The 15,727-nt window shown below is 42.8% G+C and overlaps 1 protein-coding gene across 5 annotated transcripts in view; it reads right to left on the minus strand.

The window, feature by feature from the left end:
* The window catches only part of KLF12 (KLF transcription factor 12), a 351,939-nt gene that overhangs the window by 17,878 nt on the left and 318,334 nt on the right, over nucleotides 1-15,727 (minus strand). For all 5 annotated transcript variants that reach the window (XM_074962008.1, XM_074962013.1, XM_074962001.1 and 2 more), the window contains one exon: nucleotides 11,263-11,420. In XM_074962008.1, the coding sequence (XP_074818109.1) occupies nucleotides 11,263-11,420 (158 nt within the window). The remainder of the gene's footprint in view (nucleotides 1-11,262; nucleotides 11,421-15,727) is intronic.

Below are 15,727 nucleotides of genomic sequence, written 5' to 3' on the forward strand. Positions count from 1 at the left end.
AAGGTAATAATAAAGTTATAAAGGTTTCAAAAGTTTTGCAGAAGAAAATACACTTTTCTAGAGAATCCAAGGTGTTCACAGAATGGAAGTGGTACTTCTGCCTGGCAATAAATGCAATCTTGTAAAATTTACAAGGGCTTGATCTTGCAACACTCCCAGTAGTATTTGCAGGATCAGATCCCAGCCAGGCAAGTCTCTTCAAGATGTTAAACTACAATACTTATTATATATGTTGTGGTAGCACCTAGGAGCTCTAGCCATGGATCAGGACCCCACTTTGCTAGGTGCTGTACAAACACAGAACAATGAGATGGGCGCTGTCCCAAGTTATTCACAGTCTCATTAAATAGGCCAGTGGCAGACACCACCAATTTGAATGACTAAGTGTACTCACTCTACACACATGCACATCATGCATCATCTGAAAGCTTATTACATCTACTTCAAGATGAGGAATCCTGTGGAGCTGTCAAGTGGTGCCATTACCTTAGAAATGGGAATAAACAATGACACCACTAACACATTAAAATGACTACTTTGAAATATTTGCATTCATTTGTTATGTTAATGACCCTATGTATTATTTCAAGACATAAAAGTTAATTTCTCTGTGACCTCCATGCACCACAACAACAAACTCTAATAATAAATTTGTACAGGTATTACTGAAATGTAACAGCACCGGTGACATTTCTAGTCAACATCATTATCATCACTGTGTTCATCTTTATGATCTCTGTTGAGAGTTACCGTAGTCTTCATTGCCTTGGATGCACACTGTGTGCAGGGAAGATTGTTCCAACTACAGACTCAGTTTCTTGTGCAGTGACACTTACTGGTATAGGCCCAAATATGATCTTGTAGACGTTAAGGTACCATTGGACCCTAAAGGAACACAGGCGGTAATTCATCATCCACATTTTGCCATCCATATTGCAATGGTGATCCCATATCTGGTTCACCTGTGTGCAAAGGCATTTAAATCTTGGCTTGCTCATGATGCTCTTTTGACATGTTCTTCAACTGTCATCACATGGGGGGGAGTTTGGCCAGTGACTTGTCCCTTTTGATGGAGAGATTGAGAGGCAAGCAATTCTGGCCTCTGTGGGTCTCCTTTTCTTTCTCGCTCTTGTCATACAGCACGGCTACCAACTTCCTTGCTGCAGAAATTGCAGTTTGTCCATCACTCTCTCCCAATTTTGCAAGATCTCGGAAGTGGTAAGATACCTTTGTTTTGACAACATTAAACACACATTCCTTCCCCCTGCCCCCAAAATCCAATAGGGATGACACAGAGTCATATCCTGTTAATGTGTGTACAGCAGGAAGTAAGCTGCTGAAGTCACGAGTGCGCACATCACAAATTGCACACACAGATATAAAGCGACCCTTGTCAGTTGTGCTGGTAATAATGGTGCCTGTTTCAATCCACATGCTACCTATGTGTTCCATTTTTGGAAAGTAGTGAACAGCAAGGACCAAAATATCTCTATCAGGTGACCTAATTACTATGATTCCTTTGACACCAAAAGACCCAAAAGCCAGGTTGCACATACAACATTCAGAAGCATCCTTGTGTCCACTTCCTCCTGAGTACTATGCAAGTCTTGGGCTTCTTCAGCACCTCTACTGGTGATGGACTTTGCTATTTCCCCACTGGAAAAGCCTCCAGCAAGGAGTGTTTGTGTTGGGTGTGTTCCTACACTCTCAGGTGCATTTGGAATGATATATTCACAGAGGAATTTTACAAGTGACTTCTTGTTGGACACCACGTTTAGAAACTTTTTCCATGGAGGCACAAGGGCATCCACCAATCATCTAGTATTTCTTGCATCCAACCTTATATCCTGTCCGGCATTGTCTTTCTGCAGTTTTCACAGAGTTACTATTCTCATATCTGTCAAAGACTTCACTTACAGAATTAGCTTTATCAGGTCCTTTCAGGACCTGCCCCTAGTACATCAGAGGTTTGGAATTTGTCTCCAACCATCATTTGTATGACAGCCATGGCATCTCTGATGTACACTGTGTGAGGGGGAAGGGTTCCAGAGCCCGGGCTCCAGCTGGAGCTCAAATGTCTACATAACAATTAAACAGCCCTGTAGCCCAAGCCCAGTGAGTCAGAGTCAGCAGACATGTGTCAGCCGCAAGTGTTTAATTATAGTGTAGACATACCCATGGGTGTGTGTAAGAGTGGAGGGGTTTTACTGTCCTTTATGCTGCTTTGTGGCTGTGCATCCTGGACTACAATCTGTCCATAAGAATTTGTAAGAACTGTAGTTCTGGAAGGTAAAATATTAAGTGATAAATCAGAGAAGATTTTATTCTGCATAACAAAAATCAGTATTTCCTTGTGCCATGCACAGACAAAACCCCTATGCATTTCATATTTACAAAGTCAAGAGGCATTGCTGCAAATATTTTTCATAACCTAGAGACAAGAGCAATCACAGATAAAATTAGACTCACTTTCCTACATCATTCCCAACAAAGTGCTTTGGAGTAAGTGTGGGCACTTTTCCATGTTGGCACCGTATCAGACTTACAATGCAGAATAATTATTCCCTTGCTCTGTGTGTGCTTAAGGTGAATTTAGTGCTCACAAACAGCTCCAGATCAATGAAATAATTTAATTGTCTGCAGAGAGGTTGTATGATGAGAATTGGAAGTACTAGCTTTTTGTAATGTGGACTGCTGCCCATGAGGAACTGGACTAAGAGATCCATCTCATTACACCCAGGCTATGGGTATGTCTACGCTTCAGTAAAAGACCTACAGATGGCCTGGGTCAGCTGACTCAAGTTTGCGGGGCTCAGGCTGCAGGGCTATAAAGCTGCAGTGAAGATGTTCAGACTTGGGCTGAGCCCAGGTTCTGAGACCCTGCGTGGGGGGGAGGGTCCCAAAGCCGGAGTTCCCGCCTGAGCCTGAATGTCTACACTGCAATTTCATAGTCCAGCAGCCTGAGCCCTATCAGTACAAGTCAGCTGACCCAGGCCAGCCATGGCTGTCACATGAGTCTTTTATTGCAGTGTAGATGTACCCTATCAGGCTATTAGATGCTATCTACCCGGGATGCAGTAGAACTGGGAAGTCAATCCCCATAGCCCACTGTCAATTTCATGAGCTATCTGATGCCTAATTTTTAAATATTATGGGCCCTATCCTGTGACACTGAAGCCACTGACACCAATAGGAACAGGATCAGGCTCTAAGTTCAATAAAAGAATTTGGCTATCTTCCATGCTGCAGCAGCCTGAAGAAAGAACCAGAAGCCTACAAGTGGGGACTTCCATGAGATGCACTGGTTTCCACAGTGAAAAACTCTACTGATTATTGAATCTGGCACTAAATTTTAGAAAGTCTTTCTTAGAAAATAAAAGTGAACCCAAGACAAATATAACTTCCTATTTTATTTAAAATACAGTAATTTATAAATTGGTTTTGTTTATTTAAATTTCCAGTTTTCTAGCCCAGGATATGGGCCTGGTCTTGCAGCCCTTTAAACCCATTGTTATATTCACATGAAGGGCTGCAGGACTGGAGCTAAGGGAGCAGGCAAGACATGCATGGGGGAGGGAGTGGGAAAAGAGATGTGTTAATTTTAGACTAGGCCAAAACTATACAAAACTAAAACCAAATCCAAACGGATTATCTAAAGGATAATGCTTCCTCTTAATATTTGTCTAAAGAAGGGATTACAAGCCAATAAATATATTTCTGTCATGTACAGCTGGCAAAAGGCATTTACAATTCTTAAAAAAAAAAAAAGAAAGAAACAGGTAGTAAATGGAGTTTTAAAACCTACAGAGCAAAAATAACTTTTTTGGTACCTCCTATTTCTTAAGTCTGCTCTGAAACGCTGAAAGGAAAATCTGAACAAAGACTAATGACAGGTGTCCTTTCATATTAAAATAATATATGGAGCAACAGTGAGTGAGAGGAATGCAAAGTTTGAAAAAGCACAGACTAAACAAAACACCCATGTATTCACTAGCCCTCTCTCTACTTGGCTGGCATTTCAAACCAGCTGAAAAGGAACAACTTCTGTCACAGGAAATACTGGCACTTTCTCAGGTACACAAATGCATAGCTGAAAAGTTTAGTGTCTCCACATAACACTGGTGAAGAGCCCAACACTGAAAAATGGCCTTCATTATGTCTAAGGCTATAAGTATTTACTCTCAAATCTGAGTGATGCTATTGATCAATGACACACCCTCACCCCCCGCCCTCCAAGGTTCAGACACCTATTTGACCTTATTGCTCATTGCTATTATATTAATGAAAAATAAAAAAAATAAAAAATCTGTAAAGTTAAATATTAGCCAGTGTAAACTGAAAATTTCTCCATCAAAGTACTGTAAGATTTACCTGAAATGAAGGCAAAAATTATGAGCACAGTGTCTCTGACCCAGTGACTTCTTGATGACAACTGACAGAGGGCACAGAGGGTGCACAGGATTTTACAGAGGTCCCCTGTGTCAGATATATGTGTAATAACTCATGAAAGGGTGGCTTGTGAGATCTCTGCCAAGAGCCAGTAGCCTACTGCTCCTCACAGTCATTGTGAAATGTATGTACTGATAATATTTAATATTTATTTGTCTGTACTGATAATTACGTTCTTAAGGCAGGTAACCAGGAGGTGACATACCTTGGACAGGTTCCTTTCAAGCAGGGGGTAACAGATGCTTATCTACCTCTCTGGACAATGTAGTCTCATTTGCATAGCGAGCCAGCTGCTGACTAAGAGACTGAAATCTACAAGAAAGGAGTACTCAGGAAAAAACAACCAGCAGGGGGATGTCTTGCTTATGAATAAGGACAATGGACTGTTCTGATATATCTGGGGATGCAAAGACACCCGGGATCTTTCATCAAGGAGGCAAGCTGACATGAATGTCTCATGAATGGATCACAGCCAAGCCGGGCTGTAAATGGCTGGAAGAACTTTGGGTGAGCAGGGCTCTATAAAACAGGAAAGCATCTAGTTAAGTCAGTCTAGGTTCTAGAATGTGTGTTCTGATTTTATTTTATATGTAACCATTTGTTTCCAATACTTCTACTTGCTGTCACTTGTCTCTCTAAACTTGGTTAAATAAACTTTTACTTGCTTTCACTAGAAACCTATCTAAGTGCTGTGTGTCAAGCAGAACGGTGATCTGATGTGAAACTGTAAGCTGGGTGTACTGCTCCTTTGTAAGCAGCAAAGCTTTGTCCAGTAGACCTGAGGCTGGACACTCCAGGTCAACAGTCAGAGGGCTCAGCGTCTGGAGTGTGCCTATCGCTAACCTGTATGGAGAGTGGGGCCTGAACAGGCCTAGAAGGGAGTGCTCGTGTTGCCCGGGACTAGTGGACCCACAGCAGACACAGACAAGACTTCCTTGCGCTAAGGGCCAGTGGTAGCGAGGTGCCTCATAGGGTGACCAGGTGTCCGGTTTTCGACCAGAACACACGGTTGAAAAGGGATCCTGGCAGCTCTGGTCAGCAACTGGGCCGTTGACTGTCTGCTTGAGGTAAGCGCCGCTCAGAGCCTGCATCCCTCCCCAATCCCCTGCCCCAGCCCTAATCCCCCTCCCATCCTCCGAACCCCTTGGTTCCAGACCGGAGCATCCTCCCGCACCCCTGACCTCTCATACCCAGCCCCACCCCAGAACCCGCACCCCCAGCCAGAGCCCTCACACCCCCCGCACCTCAACCCCCTGCCCCAGCCCAGTGCCCCCTCCTGAACTCTGAACCCCTCATTTCTGGCCCCACCCCAGAACTGCACCCCCAGACCAGAGCCCATGCCTCCTCCCACACCCCAACCTGCTGCCTCAGCCCGGAGCCCCCTCCCATACTCTGAACTCCTCATTTCTGGCCTCACCCCAGAGCCTGCACCCCTAGCTGGAGCCTCACCCCCTCCAGCACCCCAGCCCCCTGAGCCAGCCCGGTGAAAATGAGCGAGTGAGGGTTGGGAGAGCGAGCAATGGGGGGAGGAATGGAGTGAGCAGGGGGTGGGGCCTTGGCGAAAGGGCAGGGCATGGGCAGGGCCTTGGAGGAGGGACAGGGCATGGGGTGGGGCAAGGGTGTTCGGTTTTGTGCAAGTAGAAAGTTGGCAACCCTAGTGCCTCACAACCCTGGGTACTCTCAGGAAGCATCAAAGGGCCATGCCTAAGACCTTACTTTGTGGGAAAAACCCACCAGCTCTGCATGGCTCACTCCACTTTATCCCTTGGTGTGTGGGGTGGGAAGCTGTGGCCATAAGCCGTGCTTTCATGGAACAGATGAGCCAAAGAATCATGGAAAAATCCAGTCTGAATCCTGTATTTTCTGGGCCATGTGTGAAAAAATCAGCTCCATTTCCTGAGCCGTTAGCACCTGTATCAGCCTTGCTGCCATTGGCTCCTCAGTGCACTGTTCCATATCCTGATTTTCACATGTACCCCCACATTTGGCCCATTTTGAGTCCTGAGGATTATTTGAGTCTTAAATTCATAAAATATATGAGATTTACATTCTCTCTCACTCTCTCTGTTTAATCAATGTTGCCTGTGAAGATTATAGGCCCTGATAAGCAAAGACCAACTTTGATATAGGTGGAGTGGCTGTTTAAATCAAGATGGAGCATTGTATGCTGGCAAGTGTAGTTTTTACAGATCACACCTCTCAGTTACAGGGGAGAGTAGTTGCCAGCCACATTGTAAACAGCAGTACACAAACTTTGTCCACATTTGAGATAAAGAGTCTACCAGTGCAGAAAGGCTGCTAAAGCACATTAGATTTCCAAAGATGCCAATATACAGGATTGCTCCCCTAGACTAGCACAACAACCAACCAGGAAAACCTGCAGCGATACGAACAGTGCCTCTTTTGATATTCCTATATTTCATTATTTATTCCATACATATTAAAACAAAATTAAGTGAAGCTGCTGTGGGTGAAAAAGAACCTCAGTGTTTCTTCATCTCACAACTCCCTCCATCCCAAAGGCCCCAATACATGTAACATCTCCTCTGCCATGCTATGGCAGCTAGCCTAAACAACCCTGAAGATACTTACATACTTATTTAAATTTGTAAATGGAGGATAATTTAAAGTCTTGGATTTGTCCTGACAAAAACAACCCTTCCCAAGTATATAGCTTTTGTCTTAACACTTTAAAAATATCAGCTTCATGTTCCTTGGGACACAGCTAGATTTTAGTTAGAGCTGTTTGGAAAAGAATGTGAAGATGGATGATACACTCTGAACATTTTTGCAATATTTTCCTGCTTTTCTCTGAAATTTCAAAATTTCCATCCTTCTACAGAGGAGATAAATACATACTCACACAAAAGTGAAACACTTTGCACAATTCCCCCCTCACACACAATTTTTTTGGTCAAAAATTTGTAACATTTGACATTTGCGCCCCGTTCTAGTTACAGAGAAAGATCTAAAAACTAGGGCTGACTGAAAAATGAAGCAAAATTTTCCTGAAAATATGTTTTTTCCTGAAAAATTTCATCAACATTTCTAATTTTGAAATGTCTAACCAACTCTGCGGAAGACTTTGAAGAAGTAAAGGAAATTTAATTCTGTAGGACCTATTAAAACGTTTTAAAAATAATGACTCCCCCCCCTCCTTCCCCATATCAAGTTACTTTATATCTCCAGGTGTTTGCCTCCTTAGGAGGTTCTAATAAAATAACACTACTACCACCACCACAGTTAACCACCCCTCACAACTTTATGTGATTAAATTCCACAGTAGGTATGAATGATGATGCTCAGTTATTGCACGGATTAGGACCATACAAGTACAAAGGTAGAATGCAATGAATACATACTTTGGGTATGAATACAATAGAGTGCTTTCACCCTTCTGATCTCCAAAGATTACTCATTTGAAGAGTCACATATTACCAGTTTTCTGTGAGTTCAGTGAGACAGAAACTAGCCTGAGAAAACCCAGGTCATCTGATTTCTCATAGTTTCTTCTTCTTCTTAAGGGAGATGATAAATCTGAGCACACGCTGACTGCAAGCCCTTCAGGCTCCCATCATACCTGATATTTTCTAACCTTTTTAGATGATTTGGCAAAATAACAATAAAAACCTGATACTGAAAAGATAAATTTGATGGCTGGTACTGGTGACTTATGAAATGTTCTAATTTAATAGCGAGATCAGTTTGAATGTTTTCTGGTTTTCTAATTGCAGAAACAATTTGTTATTCAAGCTCACCACCTAGTGGATTCAATAGCCAAGAATGAGAGTTAATTGTTTACACTAGCATTTGAAGTAACATTGGTGAACAGTACTTGCTACTGATGGCATCTTCAAGTATCCAGGTCACACAGGGAAAAGATGATATGATATTACTGTCTACAGTTCCTTTTTAAAAATTAAATTGAAAAGAACTATAGTTTAATGTCAAAATTCCTTAATAAAATATTTTTAAAAGTTTACTGTATCAAAATGATTATGTATCTATTTCATTTGCTGTAAATATATATCAACAGTACAAATAAATATTAAGGAGCTTTCACACCAATTCTGCTCAGCTAAATTATTTGTAGCAAGATCAAATGGCGCAACACATACAGCATGAAAAATTAAAATTATACAATGCCAAGTTTCTGTGATCTTTTATCAGAAAGAACTTGCTCACCCTTGTGTACATGGCTGTCAGAATTCATTTATACCTGTCCAATACTGCACACTAATTACTATGGGTCATACATAAATAATTGACTCAGCTTGCCTGAGGCAAAGGTAAAGACTAAGATATAAATGCAAGATGAGATTAATACCTACTGTAAATTCACAGTCAATGCTGCATTTAAGGAAGACTATGTGAGCTTCTCACAGAGACCGGAAAGGTGTTTTGTAAACCTGTTCAGTTTTAACAACACATTGCAGAATTTCTTATCTGATAAACTAGTTGCCTAAATTTGACACTCACCTTCTTTCTGTTTAATTTTTATTGTGTAAATGGAAGCAGAGATAGAAGCATAACAGTATAAAGCAGTCAACATGTGTACATGCTGTGAGTTTTTTTGTGGTACTTTTCTTTGAGATATTTTCAGAAGGAACAAACCAGCAAAAAAGATCACTACAAGATCCCCAAAGCAGTTGTCATTTGATATAGTTACAAAGACTCCATTACGCCCTAAACACTACTGAAAAGTAATTCTAGATACTAATGCCATTTTCAAACTTGGGGGCCTAGCTTTAGGTCCCTAAATATGTGATCAGCCTGACTTTCAGAAGTGCTGGCCACCTCCATCAACTTGGAATCAGATTGAAGGGGGATCAGAGTGTGTGTGTATGTGCGGAGGGGGAGGAGGGAGCGGAATTAAGAGAGGACAGCAAACAAGAGTAAACTGAGAGGGACGACAGTCAAACAATATATAAGGAATGTGGCTAGGGATGGGCAGTTACAGGAAGCTGAGAAGAGCACAGCCCGCCTAGAAGAAAAGCTGATTACAATTAACAGGCCACTGGAGCTTTTCTTCCATTTTGGGAGGGGATTCTTTCCTTAAGAAGTATTTTTTAGTAGGGGGGATAAGGATGGAGACTGATTCAGTATTGCTTTCAACAAAAGGTGGCAATCCCACCCACCAAATAGACCTATTGGGAAAACTGATGCAGACGTGTTAATGACTTCACTTCTCTAACAAGTTTGAACTGGTCCCCAGATTTTACCTGGAAAATGGAAATTTGTTATTCTTTTCCACAATAAATTTTTCCAACACATACAAATGCTGAGATAGTTTGTGCCAGATACATCAAGTCTAAATTAACACAAGACTTTTCCATGTCAAAAGTGTACTGTAGTATCATCTTATCATTAGATCATAACTTCCCATTTCCCAACTAGCTGCATCTGTCACAAGATGAACTGAAAGAAATATAAGTACTGAAAGTGGACATGGTCTAGTCGTCTGATCATGGGACTGTGAGCCAGAGATTCATAAGTTCTAACTAAGGAGTTGTATTTACTGCTAATTTAAGTAGTTACAATAACTTTATAATAACTGCTTGGCCCCTGAGCTCCTGGCCTGGGAAGCTTGCCCCCAGCCCCTCCCCTGCTGTTCCCCCTTCCCCGCAGCCATGCCACCGTGCAGGCAGGGGGCTGCAAGCTCCTGCTGCTCTGAGTGGCATGGTAAAGGGGTGGCGGCGGCGCGTGTGGCGGTGGAGGGGTTGGGTAGGGGGTTCCGGGGGGCAGTCAGGGGACAGGGGGCGGTTGGATGGGGCAGTCAGGGGTCGGGGAACAGGTGGGGTTGGATAGGCGTGGGAGTCCCCGGGGGCCTGTTAGGGGGCAGGGGTGTGGATGGGGTCAGGGCAGTCAGGGGACAGGGAGCAGGGGGGGTTGGATAGGGAGTGGGATCCCGGAGGGGGCGGTTTGGGGCGGGGGGTCCCAGGAGGGAGCAGTTAGGGGACAAGGAGCAGGGGGGGTTGGATGGGTTGGGGGTTCTGACGGGGACAGTCAGGGGGCAGGAAGTGAGAAGGGGAGGATAGGGGGCTGGGGCCAGGTTGTTTGGGGGGCACAGCCTTCCCTACCCGGTCTTCCATACAGTTTTGCACCCCAATGTGGCCCTCGGGCCAAAAAGTTTGCCCACCCCTGCCCTAGACACATTGAGAGATTAAACAGAAAAGAGCAGATGCTTTGGCAGTCAACTTCGTTTTAATGCTTAGATCTGAAGTTATAAGACATTAAAAATGTTGCTGAAAAAATTCTATCCCGAGTTCTTTAGTATCACAACATTCAGCTTTGACACTGACTACCTCCACGGCCTTTGCAAAGTCATTTCATTATTATTGTTATTACTGTATATTATGTTTTATCTATATTAAAGTAATGCCTACAACCCTCGACTGACATTGATGCCTCCCTGTACAAACACAGAGTAAAAGACACTCCCTACTCCTGAGAGCCTATAATCTGAAGAGACAAAAAAAACCCCAAAGGGTAGAAGGGAAACAAAGGCAGAGTCTCGTGCCCACTGGCAGAGCTGGGGGAACAGAAATCAGGTCTCCTGACTCCTAGCCTAATGCCCTATTCAACAGTCGACACTTCCCCTCTGTTTCTGTCTCTGGCCACTTCAGCAACCTGTTTCTGAGTGTACCTGTCCGTAAAATTATAACATTCACTTACTTCAAACCATTACATTCACTTACTGGTACTGTATCTTCCCTCACAACACTGTCATGAGGAACTCTGTAAAGAGTTTTGAGGATATAAAATGCTGTATAAGTACTAAGCATTATTATTATATTCTCCTCAAAGTACTACCTGTGTGTGTCCGCCGGTGAGCCTTCAGATGAGAACTTTTTGTGTATACTTTGTTGCATCCTTCAAAATCACACCTATGGATGCGCCGCTTCCTGGAGTCTGGGGACTCAGACCTTCTCTGGCGCCTTGTGCTCTCAATACTGAATGGTGAAATTGAACTGTAAAATACAACAGAAGCAAAAAATTAAGACAAAGGAATATCATGCAACTTAGACACAAACTTATGAAATAGCAGAATACAATAGTTTGGTATGCAATTTGGTTTGTTACTGACATGTAATTACAGGTCATAGAAAAGGAAATCAAATTCATTTATAAAAAGAAACCATCTAGAATATTTTGGAACTTAAGGAACCTAAAGTACTAAAAAAGGAATTGTTATGATCTGTAGTCATTCTCCACCAGAGTACCATTAAGACTACCTTTGAAAATCTTGTTACATAATATGTAATATAATAGGATAATAATATACAGAACAAGTATCATTTTTATTTCAACAGGTGTGGTGGTACTAGCACTTCCGAAACAAAGCATTTTTAGGGGTTTTAGAAATTTGGCTGTAAATAGTCTGGGTTAAAACTATGCATAAAAGTTTTCAGTCCATGATCATACTTTTATGGCTGCCTTAAACTGGGATTTTACCAGTTTTAAAGCCATAGTGGCCTGATCTATAGAGTTCTTTTTGTTTAAATATTATTTTTAAGCATTATCATAATTTAGAGTTTCCCAGTGTGTGTGTGACCTGCATCCATATTCTAGGGAGTTTGTGAAAATGGACAGAGTCCTTGAAATCAAAACCGAGTAACTATAAAACAATTCCTAGGAGAATACTGTCCATCAGTTACTGGATTATGTGACATGAATAGAAACAAATCTAGCTGGCAAGAAAATGGTTTAGGAATTGCATTTTGGTATCTGCAGCAGGTTAGAGAGTTGGGCTATGTAATTCATGGAGATAAATCATACTACCCCAGAAACTATTTAAAAAAAATTCCCAACAGCAAAGATAAAAGCTGAATGTGTAAAAAACAAAAACAAACCCAATCAAACACAAACCCCTAAAACCTAAACATTATATGTACAGAAGATACTCTGAGCAAAAGCCACAAGACCAGAAAATCTTGATCTTGAATGAAGCATTCAAGTTGCAGATAGTACAGCTTGTTTAAATGTCTGGTCGATGGAAGGAGGATCAAGCCCATTATACAGTTGTGATGTCTTAACAGTGAGAAAAATGAGTGGCAAGCATAATCAGCAGGTACCATTAAGTCATTTGTTACATCACGTGCAGACCAGTGACCTCAGTGCTACAAGCTGCCCTGTGTTTATAGCAACATTCATATAGGGGAGAAAGAAAGTGAAACGGTATTGCAACTGTGGCAGAGGACCTGATCCTGGTGCCCCACTGAAATACTCAGTAGCTTCAATGGGGTGAGAATCAGGCCCACACATCCAAAGCTAGAAACAGCAGTTGAGAAATGATGCAGTCACGGTACCTTGCCTTTTTGTGTTAGTAGGGAATCACACACAAGTAATAAATATTGTCATTCTGTTGAGCACACTGAGGTGGAGGTGTCAAAATAATGCTAAGCACGAATCACAAGTATCAATCCAAACCATTCTCTTTACTTCAGCAACATGAATTAAATAATCCACTAACCAACCCAAAAGCCACATAACACAGCTATTAACTAACCTCCCAGTAGGAGGTGATCTTCCTCTGTCCTTCACTTACTTGGTGGTGTAAGTTATTGCAACTATATAGATCCTGCAGTACTACGGCAGGAATTGGCTCAATTTTCTATAAGAAGGACCTCAGAGTAATGACCATTGTTCACCATGAGACCTAAAATATGGAGGTACCAAAGTAACAGTTAAAGACAGCATAAGGTCACATTACTGAGGTTCCTCTGATAGAGGCCACTCCTGTATTAATTTTAAATTCAGCTGTAAATGTGCTTTGAATCAGACCCTTAGAGGTGAACGGACAACACAACGTTCTGTTTACTTGAGCAAGTTGTATACAATATCCCACTAACCAGCCTATGACGAAATTACAAAGTAACCTACTCAAAACCTCTTTTTAGGGCCATAAAGGTCTCACTGCCTGGCTCTGCTCAGCTCTAATGCTCCAGGGGAAGCATAGTTTAGGGGTAACACATCATCCAAGGAAGCCCTGTTGGAGAAGGAAGCCAACTGGGTATTCATGTAAGTGGTATTTTTTTTTTTATGTAGAAAAGATTCGATTTTTTTTTAAACTAAGATTTGATAGTCACTGTCAAGGTTCCTTCCCCACTCTGAACTCTAGGGTACAGATGTGGGGACCTGCATGAAAACCTCCTAAGCTTACTTTTACCAGCTTAGGTTAAAACTTCCCCAAGGTACAAACTATTTTACCCTTTGCCCTTGGACTTCCACTTCTTTGTCCTTTGCCCCCATTTCCATCCGCATGAGTTCTATCTGTCTTTCATGTTCCTTTTGTTTTTCCTCAGCCTCAAATCTGGCTAATTCCAGCTTTTGTTGAGCCGTGGAGTCTGTCATCCTAACCTCTCTGTTTTTAACTAACTTTACACCCGAGAGTTAGACAGAAAACCAAAACAAACAAACAAAAAGACTTGGCTTGTAAAATTTTGCTGTGCTGAATACGATACCTATATTCTCTGATAGTGATTGTCAGCCTACAGAGAAATCCTAAAAAAAACCAAACAACCCATAACACCTTTGTCTCTAGGCAAATAGGCAGAAAACCCCTCAAGTTACTTTTAGGTAAAAAAAAACTTCAGGTCTGTGAAGACTTTTGAATTTCCCTGCAGGAGTTTAACTACCCTGCCTTTAGGTAGAGAAAACTGCAATTCACAAAAGATAATTCCTTTTTGTCTCTGCTCTGGCCCCAAAGCAAAGCAAAAAAAAACTTCCAGCTATTTCCAGTTGGAGACCTGCTTTCTAGCAGCCCAAAGGATTTTAAAAATTTCCTTTTAAAATCTGTTTTTCTGGTTCAAAAAATCTCAAATTAATCTCCAAATGATTTTAAGTTAATCCCACCGCTCTGCCACCATGTCAAAGTTCCCTCTCCACTCTGAACTCTAGGGTACAGATGTGGGGACCTGCATGAAAACCTCCTTTTTCCAGCTTAGGTTAAAACTTCAGGCAGAACACCACCAAGCGGCTGCTCACAGGAGAGCTATGGAGGCAAAGGAAAGAGAACTGGAGGCAAGGGTCAAAGAACTGGAGGAGAAGGAAAAAGAGAGGAAGCATGAAGTGGAGATGGAGAAAGCAAGGGCTCAGCAGAATATACCAACAAACCCTAGCAATCCTTCTCCAGGTACCACTTCCCATCCCAGAAAGTTCCCCACCTACAAGGCAGGCGATGATACCGAGGCCTTCTTAGAAAACTTCGAAAGGGCCTGCCTTGGGTACAGCATCTCTACAGACCAATACATGGTAGAGCTGAGGCCGCAGCTCAGTGGACCCTTAGCTGAGGTGGCGGCTGAAATGCCTAAGGCATAAATGAACCAGTATGAACTGTTTAAAACCAAGGCGAGAGTCATAATGGGGCTAACACCCGAGCATTCCCATCGGCAATTAAGAGCCCTAAGGTGGAAACCAGACGTGTCATTTACCCAACATGCCTACCACATTGTGAAACATTGGGATGCCTGGATATCAGGAGCAAGTGTTGAATCTCCAGTAGATTTGCCCTTCCTAATGCAAATGGAACAGTTCTTAGAGGGTGTTCCTGAGGAAATAGAAAGATACATCCTAGATGGGAAACCCAAAACTGTAATCGAGGCGGGGGAGATTGGAGCCAAATGGGTGGAGGTGGCAGAGAAGAAAAAAACTGGTCGCAGTTGGAGCGGAGACCAGAAGGGACAACCTCAGACCACACCCTATTACCGAGGGCCGCCCAAGGCCCCACCTACCCCCCAAGGAACCCTCCAGCCACCTTATCATCCCACCACCCCATTCTCCAGCAACCCACCTCGCCCCAGTGATCCGTCAGCTGGACGACGTTTTAAATGTAATGAGCCGGGGCATGTAAAGGCCAACTGCCCCAAGAACCCCAACAGATTACAGTTCATTGCACCGGAATCACACCAGAGGTCCTCAGGCCCAGATACCTCCCAGATACCCTTGGAGTGGAGGGAAACTGTGAGTGTGGGTAGGAAGAAGGTCACCGCGTGGAGGGACACCGGAGCACAAGTGTCAGCTATCCATGCTTCCTTAGTGGACCCCAATTTAAACAACCCAGAGATCCAAGTGACGATTCAACCCTTCAAGTCCAACTCTTTCAATTTGCCTACAGCCAAGTTGCCTGTCCAGTACAAGGGCTGGTCAGGAACGTGGACTTTTGCAGTCTATTATGATTATCCCATCCCCATGCTGTTGGGGGAAGACTTGGCCAATCATGTGAAGTCAGCCACGAGGGTGCGAATGGTCACCCGCAGCCAGACTAAACCAGCCGTCA

The sequence above is a fragment of the Natator depressus genome, chromosome 1, assembly GCF_965152275.1.
Source record: "Natator depressus isolate rNatDep1 chromosome 1, rNatDep2.hap1, whole genome shotgun sequence".
Taxonomy (NCBI): domain Eukaryota; kingdom Metazoa; phylum Chordata; order Testudines; family Cheloniidae; genus Natator; species Natator depressus.